The following is a 15,345-nucleotide window of genomic DNA, read 5'->3' as shown; positions in this document are numbered from 1 at the left end:
GTGCCCTGAATGCCTCTTCCTGCCATATGGGCCCCCCAGGCATAATCTGATGCATCCGTTGTTAGGTTCTTGCCTGGCTGGGGGAAGTGTGAATGGCTGTCCCTTGTTTTGGTGACAAGCCTTTGCCCACCATAGAAACTCCTGCTGCAGGCAGGGAATGAGAGTAATCATTGTTTCCAGGCTGTGGCAATGTTGTGTCCAGACACTTTTTAGGTACCATTGAAGTTTCCACATATGCAGTCTTGCATATGAAATTAGTAGGATGCAGAATGCCATGAAGCCCAAAGCCTGCAGAATTTTTCTTGCAGATAACTGGGCCTTTGTTGCCATTTCCTTGAAATAGGTAGTCAGTTGCCTTTGTTTGTCTGGCGTGAGATAAGCCATCTGGGCAGTTGTATTTAAGCTTGCACCCAGGAATATTATCTCTTGAGAGGGTACTAGTTTTGATTTCTTTTCGGTGACTGTGTACCCTAGGCATGTTAAAAGGTCTTTTCACAAACGCCAGATGCTGTAGTAGGATGTCCTTGTTCTCTGCTTGAATGAGGCAGTCATCCAAGTAAGGATATATGTGTATTCCTCTTTGACTGCAGAAAGCAATTACTGGTGCCAGGCACTTTGTGAAGACCCAGAGTGTAGTAGATAAGCCAAAGGGCAGTGCAGAGAATTGGTAATGCTTTGAACCAGCCTTGAATCTGAGGTATCTTCTGCATGTTTTGTCTGATTGGGACATGCAGGTATGCCTCTTTTAGGTCTAAAGTGACCAGCCAAGCCTTTCTGCCCAGCATGGGCAGAAGCTGCTGTAAGGTCAACATCTTGAACATTGGTATATCCAGGAAAGTGTTTAGAATAGATAGGTCCAGTATTGGTCTCCATGTTTTGTCCTTTCTGGGTACCAAGAACAGTCTTGAGTAAAATCCTTGTCCCTGCTCTTGCTGTGGCACTTGTTGAATATCCCCCATGCCCATGAGGGATGAGACTTGTTTTTGAGCCTCAGCCCATTGATTTTTGGCAGGTCTGGCCAACCGTGTGCCCTTGGCAGGGTATGGAAGTGAAACTTGTAGCCCTGTGACACTATGTTTAGAACCCATTTGTCCTGGGTTATAATGTGCCAATTTTGAGAAAAAAGTGCTAATTTCCCCCCTAAGGGTGCTGCCAGTAGTTAAGTGCTTGGTGCTGGCAGGGGGAAGTCATTGGGACTGCTTCCTGTATGGTTGTGATTTGTCTTCTCCACTTTTGGAGGTAGAAGCACCCCATTGCTTAGACCTGTATGAACCTTGCGCCTGGGATCTGCCTCTAGGGCACCTGGATCTGCCCTTTGAGGTCTGTCTGACACTGGAAAGGACCAATTCTTTGCAGACCAGTGCCTGCTAAACCTAGGTGGCTGTACTTGTAAAAAATATTTGACCGTTTGCATAAATTTAGCTTTGTCCTCCATTTTCTTTAACACCTCTTCTGCCTTAACACCAAACAAGGTATCATGCTGTAATGGTGCATCTAATAATTTAGCTTTGACATGATCAGGCAGATTTTGTTCCTTTAACTAAGCATGCCTTCTCCAGAGAATCAAAACCACATTGCAAAGTATGCTTTCCAACTTGTTCAGCTGCATGCAATAATCCTGCATTTCTTTGTTATCTGCACATTCAGAATTTACCAACATTTTCTGTTTAAGCAGTGACATGACATATTGCTGATATTTGAGCATATGAAATTGGCAGTTTAAAGCCCTTATAGCCAAAGTAGCAGATGTGTAAATCTTTTTCCCCATCTATCCAATGCCCTAGAATCTCTGTCAGAGGGGGTAGGGTTTTTTGCAGTGGAAGCCTTAACGCCTTTGGGACCCTGAGAAAAAGTTTCTGGGTCTGCAGCAGGGTTTTTGAAAAGGAATTTATGAGAGTCAGGAACTCTGTAGTACCTGTCAGGCTTAACAGGAGCTGAAGGTAAGGAGTCAGGGGTCAGACTAGACTCTGAAAACACATCATCTACAATATCTAACACAGGTGGAATAGCTAGAGGCCTGTGTTGAGGCAGTAGAAGGAAGTCCCTGAGCCTCTTCTTAGATTCTGAAAAATCTTGGCTCTCCCAGTAGAAATGCTCCCTCATGGTATGCAAGGTTTCCCCAAAGGAATAGTCCTCAGTAGGAGAAGCTGAAGGAACAGATTCTTCAGCATCAGAATCCTCATAGGGGGGAAGAGAACATTCCTGATCAGAAGAAGAATCAGAGGAAATGGAAACCTGATCTGAAGATTCATAGTCTGTCTCTTGCCTAGGACTCTTATCAGGAGGGGGATGGGAACCCCTGATCAAGGTAATTAAGTCTTCAGCCATTTTGAGCATCTGTTTTTTGGGCATGGAGGCCTGTCCATGTGGCTGGTGAACTTGTTTCTTTGCTTTTAAAGGTGCTTTAGTCTTTGCCTTTAAAGCTGAAGTAGGTTTAATGTATAACTGTTTAGGTCTGAATACACCCTCAGAAGCCGATGCCTGCTCAGTGGCTCCGGACCCATCTGAGGGAATAGTTTCCTAGGCTCCTATACCTTGAGTTTCAAGCGGCCTGACCGACTCCACGTGGGTGTCGGTAGTGGCCTGCAACTCTAAAGTAGCGGGCATCAGGGGCTGCGAAAGCGCCTCAGCGAACCGGCGACTGGCTTAGGAGAAGCGCCGTCGTCGGTTTTGGATCTCGGTTGCCTGCCTTTTTCTTTGCGCTTTTTGTGAACTCCGGTAGCCGGATGGCTATCCGACGACATTGTATAATTAAATCTGCGCCCAAAATCGCTTAGTGCAAAATCGTACCGACGCTTAATAGTGTGTTGTTTAAATCTAGCACAAAACAGACAACCAGAAATGTCGTGGTCAGGGCCTAGGCAAGGAATACAGTAAGAATTAAAGTCCTTATGAGGTAAGAAATGCAATTATTAACTTTTTCTGACATCGGTCTGGAGCAAGAAATAAGTTTCCCCAACGGGGTACTTAGCTTTTAATGAAGACTTTGGATCTGAAACTCTAGCACGAAAATCTCAGGAGTCGGCCGACCGGCACTTGCGAACTGCTTCTGCTTCGGGCACTGCGCGGCAAGAAAGACTGAAGAAAATGGCGTTGGCTGCATCTTTTATACCCCTGACGACCTGACGTCAGGGAAGGGACGACAGCAACCGACGCAGGACCCAAGACTTTGGAATTCAGGCCGACTGAGGGCAACCTGCCAGCAGGATTACCCAAATGTAATGACTGCAACAGTGAAACACGAAGAACATCTTGCAAGACATTATGCACCCCTTTTCGACAAAAGAAAGAACCCACTAATCTGTAGTGATTTCCCTTCAGACCAGAAGAAAGAGATGGTCTTTGGGATGGGGGGACTTGGCTAAGGGGAAGCGAAGGAGAGGGGAAGAAGTAAAGGGGAGAGTCATAAGGTTGTAAGTACATCAAGAAAGGAAGACAGATCCTTTGTTCTCTTGAAGTCTCCTCATTAGTTCTTTTGCCTTTTTAGAGTTGCTTTTGATCACTTCTGTCAAAAAGGCCTGCCTTACAAAAATAACTTCTCTAGAACTTGGGTACCGGGGAAAAGAAAATCTGCTTCAAGTTTTGCATAACTTCCCCCTTTTGCTGTAAGGTCTTAAACAGAGCTGCAGCTGCATATCCAAACAGATGCTGTTTGTCTAGAAGAAAATCCAACAATTTGGCCTTGACATCCTCTGGACAAGATTAGAGCCTTAAAAAAGAATACCTGCAAATGTCAGACCCTGATGCAGCCACTCTAGAAGATGAACATGGAGTGTCCAGCCCTCCAAGAGGCAGAATAAAGCAGATTTAGAGCAGAAGACTTACTGTCAGACTCTGACATGGCACTGGCAGGTTAAAAAGAATATGTAATATGTACCTTGTCATACAGCTCTGGTAATAAACTGCCCTAAATGCCAAGGAAGCACAGGTATAAACATTTTTACCATACCTGTCTATGCCCCTGTTATCCTTATCTGTAGACAACACATTAGGCTATAGCAATAATTTAATTAGTTTTTATGTAGAAAGTGAAATTACAGCAGGATCAGAAAGAGGATTCTTATAAAGAAACTTGATCATTGGGTATCTTACAAATCCTATCTGGTTTCTCAGGAGCAGGAGGCTGAGATTCTGGATTCGGAGAAGCCATGGTGAAGGTATCCAAGTAGGGCCTTCCAGGGTAGGGGGAACAGCAGTGGGCTTAGGAGCACCCATGTCCAAAAAGGCATAATATCTGTGTTGTGCAGCAGTGATCTTGGTGTCTTCCTATTTAAAACATTGCATCGTTCTGACCACTGTTATCTCCTACAGACGGCTCTTTCAAAGGAGAGCCAGTAGGTAATGTATTCTCTTCATTAGAAGTCATAGCCAAAGGGGAGTGGAGCTGTGAAGAACAAGCAAAAGAACCTTCAAGTAAATCCTGATGATCTTCCTCAGAGGAAGACTCCCTCTGTCACTTTAGAAAAGTACAGCAGTAGCTGTGGCTTGAAAATACCGAGGCAGCTTCAAATAGAAACCATGTAAAGTCTCCACATTCATTTTGTAGAGCTCTCACTACACTGGGGTGGGAGGGAATAAACTTAGTCATTTGCTTTTCCTTTGCTGGGGCAACTGCTCAAACATAGTGTGGAGGATCTGACAGACCTTTAACACAGAACTGGGTATTTCCCCTCTAACTAAAATTTGAGGACTAACCCTGATCCCTCAGAGACAGTCAGCTATGGTCCCCTTCCAGTATGAAACGGATGTCAGATCAGCCACGTCACACATGCGAATGAGCTGCCCCATATTGGCCTCTAATAGGGTCGCAAAGGCTGGGGCAGCTGTAGGCTCTGGATAGCCTGAGGACTCTTCAACAGACAAAGCAGAGACGTCTAGGTCTGCCTGGACATCCAAAGCCTCAATTTCAGTCTTCTTAGGATAACAAACTGAACATCAGGGCGGGAAGGCTGAGATGGCATTGTGCTGGGTGAGCTCTTTGAGCCTTTGGTTTTCTACTTAAATTTTTAAGAATGAAATACAGGGGGACAAAGTCTTTGGGACAAAGTACTGACAAATCTCACACTGTAATAGACATTCAATACCATGGTAAAAACAAACTTTTTACGATGATCCTTATGTGAAGTTAGCCTCTCACTGACAAATTTTCCCTCTCTTGGATGACATTACAGAACTTAGAGAAACAATAAGAAAAGGAAGGGTCCCCAATAGGGTACTTACCTGCCCAATGGCAAGGTAACTGTACTACTCCTACATCTCACAGATGTAAATCAAAACAAAGCCCTGCTTTCGGGTTGGCGGCAAAGAAGTTCTGAAGTAATTTTTATTAATACATCCCTTATGTACTGCCAGCATTCAGTTGAAACCATATGTCACACATACGGTGCAAGGAGGGGGGGAGGCAGGCTTTGGTATGCTAGCCAGATGGAAGGCTGTCCCATCAGCTAGTATTACTGCAAGTCATCTTCAAAGGATATCTTCCAATATAGAGAAAAATACTTTGGCATAATGGTTAATGCGTTTACCTTACAGACACAAAGTGCAGGGTTTGATTCTCGCATGGGATAATTGGCTAGGCTTAAAATGGCCCACAAGGGCAGTTAACCTAGTACTAACAAATGAACCAAGAAATCAGCACAATTTGGCAGTGCACATTGTAAATAAAGAAATTTATGAACTTTCCACTTGCACAAACATCCAAGAGTGCAAAACCAGTTTCTAATGTCAGTATTTTTAATCAACAATATTCCATTCACTGTTTAACTGGGACAACAATGTCTGTTAAAAGAACAGTTTTGTAAAATCTTACCATAACCCTAGATGTCTGTCTCTTCTGTGTTTCAGTATTCTTTACATATGGGAAGTCTTCCGCCCAAGCGACCTGACATCCGGCCAACTACAACAGCTTTTAGCTACTGCAGGTATGTGGGACACTGCATGTATGTGCTGACAATGTCAGCCTTAAAAGGACATCCGCATGTACAATCCTCAAAACTGAAATGCCCTAGTAGGAACACCAGAGCAAAGGACAAAATCTGCCATCCAAGAAAAAAAGCAAGGTATAGGGGAAGGAGGGAGGACAGAATACTGCAACATAGAATAGAAGGACATCTATGGTTATGACTAAGATTTTACACAATTATTCTGTCCTTCTATTCAGTATTCTTTACATATGGGAGAATACCAAAGCTTAGTCAGAACCCTGGGAGGAGGAAGGCACATAGGAGCTTTCTACAAAGCCATGGAGAATGGCTCTAGCAAACCCTGCCCTAAATATAGAAATGCTATGCAACTTGTAATGTTTGGTGAAAGCATAAGACGACCACCAAGTAGCAGCTTCTAAAATGATCTTGGCATCCAGGCCTTTAAAGAATGCACCTGAGGAAGTCACAGGCCTTGTGGAGTGAGCCTTAACAGGAGCAGGAAGAGTCTTACCATAAAAGTCATAACAAAACAAAATTGCCTTAGAAATCCAAGAAGAAATTATCTATTTAGAGATGGGCAACACCAGAGCCCTGGGACGAAAAGAAAAAAATATCTGATCAGACTTCCTGATAGCCTTAGTGTTATCCAAATAAAATCTGAGTTGTCTACGCACATCCAAGGTGTGTAAGATCCTTTCAGTGGAGGATTTAGGAGAAGGGAAGAAAGTGGGCAACTGAATAGACTGATTAAGAGACAACTCATTCACCACCTCTGGCATAAAAGGAGGATTGGTATGCAAAGAGACTATCCTTGTGGAAAATCAGGAGAGGTGGGGAATCAATCAAAGCTCCAATCTCAGAAACCCTCCTAGCAGAGGTGGAAGCAAGCAAAAGAAATGTTTTCCAGATAGAAAACGTTAAAGAAGCTGAGACTGCGGGTTCAAAAAGGGGCTACAGTAAGCTTCTCTAAGACGTAACTCAAATCCCAAAGAGGTGGAACTGGTTTCCTGGGAGGCTTAATATGAAGGACGCCTTTAAAAAAGTTTTACTTCCAGTCTGGAAGCAAAGGTGGAGATAATAGCAGACGTGCAGAAATGGCTGACAAGTGAACTTTCACTGAAGAATAAGCTACACCACTCTTAAGTAACTCACACAAGTAAGAAAGAACCACTGGGACATCTACTGAAAATGTATCCAGATTTTGAGAAAGACACCAAACTAAAAATCTGTTCAATTTGGATAAGTAAGATTTCCTAGTATTGGGTTTCTTGGCCTCCTGCAGAACCCTAAGCACATCTGCTGAAAAAAGGTGTCTCAAAGGAATCAAAAGTTTATCACCTACAAAGTCAGTTGTAAAGTTGACAGATGTGGACGAAGTAGAGATCCCTTGTCCTGTGTAAGAAGGACCACTCTACTCTGTGAGGTAACTTGTAATGAGTGCCCTTGGTTAAATGCAGAATAGGAGGGAACCAATGCTGTCTTGGCCAAAAGAGAGTCACCAGCAAGATTTTTGTTTTGTCCTTCTGAATTCTCAGCAGGACGTTTTGAATGAGATGAAAGTGGGGGGATGCACAGAGAAATATCCCCTTTCACAAGAAAAATATGGAGTCCACCTTCCAAGCCAGAAGTAGGACTCTGACACAAAATAGAGGACGTTGTCTGTTCAGAGGGGAGGCAAAAAGATCCAGTAGAGGAGTACCCCACCGATGGACCAAGTCCAGAAAAACATCCCTTTTAAGCATCCATTTGTGGGATTGAGTCACTGACCTGCTTAATGTGTTTGCCACAATGTTTTAAGTGGATGGGATGTAAACCACTTGAAAAGACATATTGTACTGAACTGCCAAATCCCATGCCATGACAGCTAACCTGCAAAGAAGGTACGACTTTATCCCCTCCCTGCTTACTGATATACCAAACGACTGTGGTGTTGTCTGTAAACCCTTTCAGAGGCCCTGGATGAAAGGCCTGTAGAGCTAGAAAGGAGCCCTCACTTCCTTGATGTTGATTTGCTCTTTCCTTTGTGAGAGAGACCAAAGGTCCTGTACCTTCTTTGATACAAAAGTTGCATCCCAGCCTATGTCTGAGGCATCTGTGAACAACTCTTGAGTTGACTGGGGCAGATGAAGAGGAAGTCCTGGATTCAGAGAATACTGCTGAATCCACCAAAGGAGCTCATATTTTAGGCATGGGAGAAGGTGGTTCACAAACTCCAGAGGATGAGCATGCTGCATACAAACTGATTTTAAGTACCACTCAAATTTCCTCATGTGGAGTTTTGCAAGGGGCAGCACAGGTATTGTAGATGCCATAAACCCTAGAAGTCTCAGAAACTCCCTGGCTGTAATGGAGGGAAGAGGCAGAAGGCTTTCGAAGAAGCAAGTGAGGGACAGAATTTTTTTCTGGTGGAAGAAAAACCATCATGAGGTCTGTTCTGAACCTGTGACAGGGTAAGAAAGGATTTTTTGAAATTTATGGTGAACCCCAGACTTTGCAGGAGAGAAACGGCAAACTGGAGATTTTGAATCAACTGTTCTGAGAGAGGAACCAGAAAAAGAAGGTTGTCCAGGTATGGGTATGGAATTGACCCTGAGGAAAGCAATCACAGGGACCAAGTACTTTGTCAATACCCTTAGGGCAATTGAAAGTACAAAAGGCAAGGCAAAGAAATGAAACTACAAAGAAGCCACAGAGAAACAAACATTTCTGTAAAGAGGATGGATAAGTACGTGAAGGTAGACATATTTGATGTCTAGAGAAGTCATGTAAAACTGAGGAGGAATCAAAAGAAATAAATGTCTGTAAAGGCAGCATGTGGAAAGTTGGTAATTTTAGGAAAATGTTTAAGTGGGATAGGTCCAGTCTCCAAGGCCCATCCTTTCTGGGGACATTAAACATTCTTGAGTAAAACCCCCAGCCTCTCTGGTCCATCAGCACATACTGAATAGTGCCCTGAGAAAGTAATTCCCTTAGAACATGTGGAAAGAAAGTCAACTGGTTTTGCTGGATAACAGAAAGAACCCAACAATCCTGAGTTATACTTGCCCGAGCTGGAAAAGAAAGGGATAGACAAAGAGATAAGAGGAGTAAGACTTGGAAGAGGTTGGTAGTCACAGAGTACTTGACCTGGCTGAAAGGGCTGCTGGGATGAAGGGTCAGAACCAGTAGTCTTAGACTGTGGAGGTTTTCTTGCAGTCTTTTTAGATCTGGAAGAAAAAAGCAGAGGAAGAAGATGTCCCCTAACAAAGGAAGTCTTAGTGGGAAAACTTCTGAGGAATTTTGAAAAAGGAGACACAAAAAGGTGCTTCAAATCTTGAAGTTCCTTTCCCTTCTCTTGTAAGGACTTACAATCTGCAGCTGCAGAACCAAAAAGAGCAGAGTTATCTAGAAATGCATCCATCAATTTTGCTTTGATGTCATCTGGCAAAGGTTGAAGCTTCAACCAAGAGTGCCTTCTATGGACAGGGCCAGAAGCAGCTGCTCTAGAGGATGAGTCAACTGCATCAGAACTGCATTTAATGGAGTGTCTAGCCACTTGAGAAGATGTTAATAGAGACATAACCTGATTTTTTAGGTCAAACTGTGTAAGCTGTGAAAGAGCTTGACAGGCCTGTGAAAGCAGGTCAAATGAATACCTGGACATGCGTGCTTGATAAACAGCACACTCCTTCTGTCTCTCCAAGAAATACCACAACCACAGTCCAAACATAACTGCAATTCCGCTTTTAGTGTAACACTCCAAAAAACCAAGTTGTAAAACACAATTATTTTATTCTAGCGCCTCGGTGTAACCACCTTCTAAGAATAATACAAGTACAAAAATCACACTCTTTATACCAAATTTTAAATTACATTCAATTAATAAATCAAACAATTAATTAAAACAAGTAACTTAAAGCAAACACCTCCAGTTCAACTCATTGTTCAAGCCCTTAGGAACTAAGGTCTTGTATTTTAAAATGTATATACTTTCTTTATACATCAACTTTGTTTTAATACATTTTCATTGTTTTCCATACATTCAATTTTTTTCTAAAACAGTGCCATGCAATAAACTTCCATCACTATTATGACATGTTTTAAAATGCGAGGATATTACTTTATCTTCTTTTTGATTTCTTACATCTCTCAAATGTTCCATAAATCTAACGTGGAACTTTCTTTTCGTCTCTCCTATGTAGTACAACTGACAGGGACATCTCAATGCATATATTACTTCTTTGCTTTCACATGTATACATCCCTCTAGATACAAATTTAACATAATTTATACTATCAAATGTATTAATGACATGTGTGCATATACTACACTTATTACATCTAAAAGTTCCTGTTGTGATAAAGGCCTTCCAATATTAATTTTTGCCATAATAAATGTGCCTTGAACTACCATATCTTTTATATTTTTACCTCTATTAAACACATAAGAAAGGGTTTCTCAGTAGAAAGGTTGACAAAAACTTGTCCTGTATTAAATATTCCCAATAATACTTAATCATATCACCTATTGCCTCACTTTTAATACTGTAAACAGAAACATAACATATTGGCTCCTTCATGTTCTGACTACTTAACGCACTTCTCTGATATATATTGGCTCCTTCATGTTCTGACTACTTAACGCACTTCTCTGATATATATTGGCTCCTTCATGTTCTGACTACTTAACGCACTTCTCGGATATATATTGGCTCCTTCATGTTCTGACTACTTAACGCACTTCTCGGATATATATTGGCTCCTTCATGTTCCGACTACTTAACTCACTTCTCTGATATATATTGGCTCCTTCATGTTCTGACTACTTAACGCACTTCTCTGATAAATTCCTTTTATTGTTCTTTTTCCTTTCTTACTGCCCCTTCCTTCAGATATCTTTTTTTGAGCTGCTTGTATGGACTTCATGTTGTACCCCCTCCCCCCTATACATTTTTATTGCTTTCCCCGTTTCTTGTCCCAGGTTATTTTTGTCATTACATAACTTAGATAACCTTAATAATCCTCCATAAGGTACGGCATCCATTACATGGGGGGATGACTAGGGCGAAAAGGTATTGGCTACCATCTTCAAACTTCCTATGCATGTTAGTTGTGACACTTCCAATCTCTTTACCTTCTAAAATTAAATCCAAATGCACCACTTTCGTTCATTTTTTAAACCATCAAAAGATAGGCCAAATGGATTCTTATACAAGTCAGTTATAAAACTCTCTCCCTCACTCCATCCACCTTCACAAACAAACATTAAATCATCAATACAACGAAAATAAAAATCAACATATTTTTCCATAAAATTTAACTTCCATAAAAAAGTAACTTCAAAACATGACAAACAAGTTGGCATACATAGGGGCAAAAGCTGCCCCCATTGCTGTACCTTGCTTTTGTCTACACATCTGATTATCAAAGTAAAAATAATTCTTCAAACAAAAATCAACCATTTCCATAACAAAATTTGAAAAGGGAGTGTCACCTAGGAAGTATTTAATAGCCTTTAACCCATCCCTCGTGTCTAACTGAAGTATAACAAGTTTTCACATCAAGTACTAACCAATATTTATGCTTGTTCCGTACAAGAGGGGATATTTTTTTAAGGAAATCAAAACTGTCTTGTATATATACAGGTGATTTTTGAACATATGGTAGTAATAATATATGTAGTACTATACCTATGTTATGGAGAAAATATCTGCAAGCCAAAATTATAGGTCTACCAGGAGGATTTTTCAAGTCTTTTATGTACCTTTGGTAGGCAAAAAAATAAGGCTTTTTCACTACTCCTATTGAACAATGTGTCTTTTACATCCTTTGCAAAAAAATATCCTAATCTCACATTTGTATCCAACAATATCTCATATTTAATTAAGGCCTGTTCATATACTTCTTTTTCACATTTTTCATAAACCTCCCTGTTTGCCAAGTGTTCCATGCACATTTTATAATACTGGACTACATTCATGATCACTGTCTTACTGCCTTTATCGGCTGATTTTATTATTAAATCCTTTTTATTCTGTAGTTCCTTTAGAGCTTGCCACTCCTTAAAAGTTAGGTTATATTCTATTTTTCTTTTATTTTTCAAAGCTTCCTCCCAAATATTTTCACCCCCACAACCTATCATAGTACCAAACTGTCTTATATGTATATTGTCGAAGGGGGGAATAAACTTATTTAACACAGGAATATTAGCTACATCCACATTACAATATGCATTTAAGCCAGTCTTCCCCATAATAACATCCGTTCCTTTCATTTCATCTTGACATGAATAAAAAGTATCTTCTAATTCACTAGATGTTTGAAATTCATCATTAACTTCTTCATCAACATCATTTTTTTGCATGGCAAAATAAAATCTTAAATATAATTTGAGAATAAATCTAAACATTTCTTGCTTTACGACATGGGCCCTCGGTATAACCGTGGACACAAATTTGAGTCCATAAATTAAAACTGTAACCTGTTCTTCTGTTAAATTACAGTTGGACGAATTAAGTACAAGATTAAATTCAGTACATACTTCTTCTGTACTATCGTTTTGTTACACTGTTGTCCATTACCCTGCCCATATTTATAGTCCCTTCTTTGTCCTTCATTCGTGTTGTTTTCGCTGTATGTGTAATTTCTGCCCCTTTTCCGGCTCTGCTGATATTGATTTCGGTCCTCATCACTCCGAAATTCCCTCCTATATTCCTCTGGTCACTGAAACTGTGGCATTTCAGGAGAATCTTCATTTTCGTCCATCGCATAGTAGCTAGTCCCATCCGATGACACAAAGGAAGTTGACAGAGCTCTTTTAAAACTTACGCAATGACGTCGTTGATATCTCGTCTTCCAACTGGATGTTGGGAAAATGGCACGGCCCCCTTCATAGTCATTGATATCTCTTGTTAATTTTGTTTTCTTATACTCAGTTAAGTCTGTTTCCAAAGCGGACAATTTTTTGTTAACTTTCTCCAAGAAATTATTGACATTTTGGGTGCCCAAAGATGTACTTAAAGTATAGGACAAACATGTTAATTCCCGTTTCAACTTTTTGTGTTTTACCTGGACATGTGTGCTTGACAGTTAATAGCTGTGATAGCCAAAGTGGAAGAAGTATAAACTTTCTTACAAAGTCTTTCCATAATTTTATTTTCCTTATATGAAAGAAGAAGCTTTAAAGATGACAACCTACAGGACCTATCTGAAGCAATGGATACTACAAGCTGGATCAGCTGAAGGACACTTACAGGAATTTGCAGTCATCAGGCACCTTGTAGAACTTGTCTGACATTTTAGGAGCAGGAGCCTGTAAATCAGGGGTCTTAGAATTAAATGAAAAAAAAGGTCCAAAATAGGAGGCACAGCAGAAGAAGTTGTTTCCATTTCCACAAAGTCATAATACCTATTTTGCTCTTTTGAGATATGTGAGCAGTCCCATTTAAAAAATCTCATTTGTTAATGGTCTCCCGAAAAGAAATCTCTTCTACCAGGGAATCTGCCCCATCGGACTCCTGGAGAAACATATTCTAAAGGGGAAGTAATTTGTGTAGAGTATGCAAAGGAATCCTCATCAGAGGAAGAATCATCATCATCAGGTGATTCTTGTTCCTTCTTTGCCATCCACTCCTGTTAAAAGGGTTAGGGAACAGAAACAGCAGTGGAAGGCTTCAGGGCCATCAAAGCCTTAATCAGCCCCTGAGAAAATATATCCCAGTCGGACTGTGGAGAGGAAGGGGCCTGAGAAAGTTTGGTTTCCTACTTTTTCTTAACATGCATTTCTTCATGATGAGTTGAAGAAGAACCGGACGTAGGCCTGGTTTCTACAGCCAACTCCAGAATCTGTTCCCTAGCTGGAATAAGAGGTATAATCCTGGGACCTTCAAGCAGAATAATCCGTGGTTCCCCTTGTCCATCAGAAATGGATGTCTGCATTGCCTCTGAGGATGTGCTAAGGTCGGATTCTTTAACGGCTTCTGATGAGGTACCTGCTGATGAACCGGACCAAACCTCCACACAACTCCAGGTCTTCACTAACCTCAAGGGCTAAGTAAGTGGATAGAGGCGCAGCCAAAGAGGATTCAGGCCTAGGTTTACTGACTTTCCTCTTCAAAATCAGCTCTGTCGAAGGACCAGTGGAACCTTCCACAATGTCTTTAGCTAGTCTTTTAAGTCGTTGATTCTCTAAGGAAAGAATGAAAGCTGAAAGTCAGTCTTGCAATGTTTTTGGGATAAAGGTCTGACAAATGGAACAAGAATAATGGTCATGATTGGGGCCCAGACAGAAAAGACAAAGATCGTGGCCTTCTTTGATGTGGCAACTGCCTTCCACACCTACACTTGCCCTTCCTGGATGACAAACTAAGCAAAGAAGGCAGTAGTAAAGAAATAAATCCCCAACAGGGCACTTAACTGACAGAATCAGGCAGCAGACAGAAGTACGAGTTAAGGTTTCCAAATGGCAGCAGAAAAGTTCTAAGGATTGTACATGCGAGCATCCTTTTATGGCTGATGTTGCCAGCACATATGCGGGACTTATCATAGTACCTACAGTAGCTAAAAGCTGTTGTATGCTACCCAGGCGTTGAGCCTCTTGGGCGGAGGACTTCCCATATGTAAAGAATACTGCAACACTGAACAGAAGGGCATCTATAGTAACCCAGGTCTCTGTTAGCAGGGCAGTCTTGTTTTGAAGCTATGTCCTTAAAAACATGAAAGACTGAAGTTCTGACATTTTTCGTAGAAAAAAATGTTGATACCACACAAGAAACCCCTTAATGTGATACAATATTCAAACAATAGTAAAATGTAATATTGGTAATAAAATGAAAAACAAGTTATTTATAAAGGTTAAGAATCATGTTTCAGTAAGAAATGCTGCACTTAAATGAAAAACAGTGACTTTACAACACAACAGCAACAAATTCTGAAGCACTGAGGTACAAACAGGCACTTTATGATGTACTCTACCTGTAAAGCATTTGCATTTTGAGCCAAACCACTCAGGGTTTCCTTCAGACAGCATGTGAATTCTTGCTGGGATGAGCTGTCATTTCCTGAGAGAAAGAAGACAGACATCTGACTTTACATATAATATCAAACAGCAGACAATATTTTTCATTATTTCTTTCTGCTCCTTCTCAATGGCCGTTAAGCCTCAATCCACTCAAATAAATGTCCCATTCATTCCCACAGGAGGTGAGATATCTGTGGCCTTCTAGCTCCTTCTAACGGCAATGATCAGCAGCAGTGTTTCTATTATGGCTTTAACAGCTCCCTTTGTACATGCCCACTGCATGTCAAGGAATGACAAACAAAGGGCGTATGCAAGAGGGGTGTCTCCCAATTCTACAAGAGATATACCCTCAAACATCTGAATCCCTTAACGTGCTCCTGCTAATCGACTGTCCTTATTTGGTCTACATCTCTCATCCTTCCCT

General features: G+C 41.1%; 1 protein-coding gene across 1 annotated transcript in view; it reads right to left on the bottom strand.

The window, feature by feature from the left end:
* Positions 1–15,345, bottom strand: part of PEX19 (peroxisomal biogenesis factor 19) — a 743,396-nt gene that overhangs the window by 571,178 nt on the left and 156,873 nt on the right. The window contains exon 4 of the mRNA XM_044059399.1: positions 14,876–14,961. Coding sequence (XP_043915334.1) covers positions 14,876–14,961 — 86 coding nt within the window. The remainder of the gene's footprint in view (positions 1–14,875; positions 14,962–15,345) is intronic.

Source organism: Protopterus annectens, chromosome 17.part0 (genome assembly GCF_019279795.1).
Source record: "Protopterus annectens isolate FY-2018-M chromosome 17.part0, PAN1.0, whole genome shotgun sequence".
Lineage (NCBI taxonomy): Eukaryota > Metazoa > Chordata > Ceratodontiformes > Protopteridae > Protopterus > Protopterus annectens.
The sequence above is the reverse complement of the archived record's forward strand: the minus strand, read 5'-3'. Positions and strand labels throughout refer to the sequence as shown.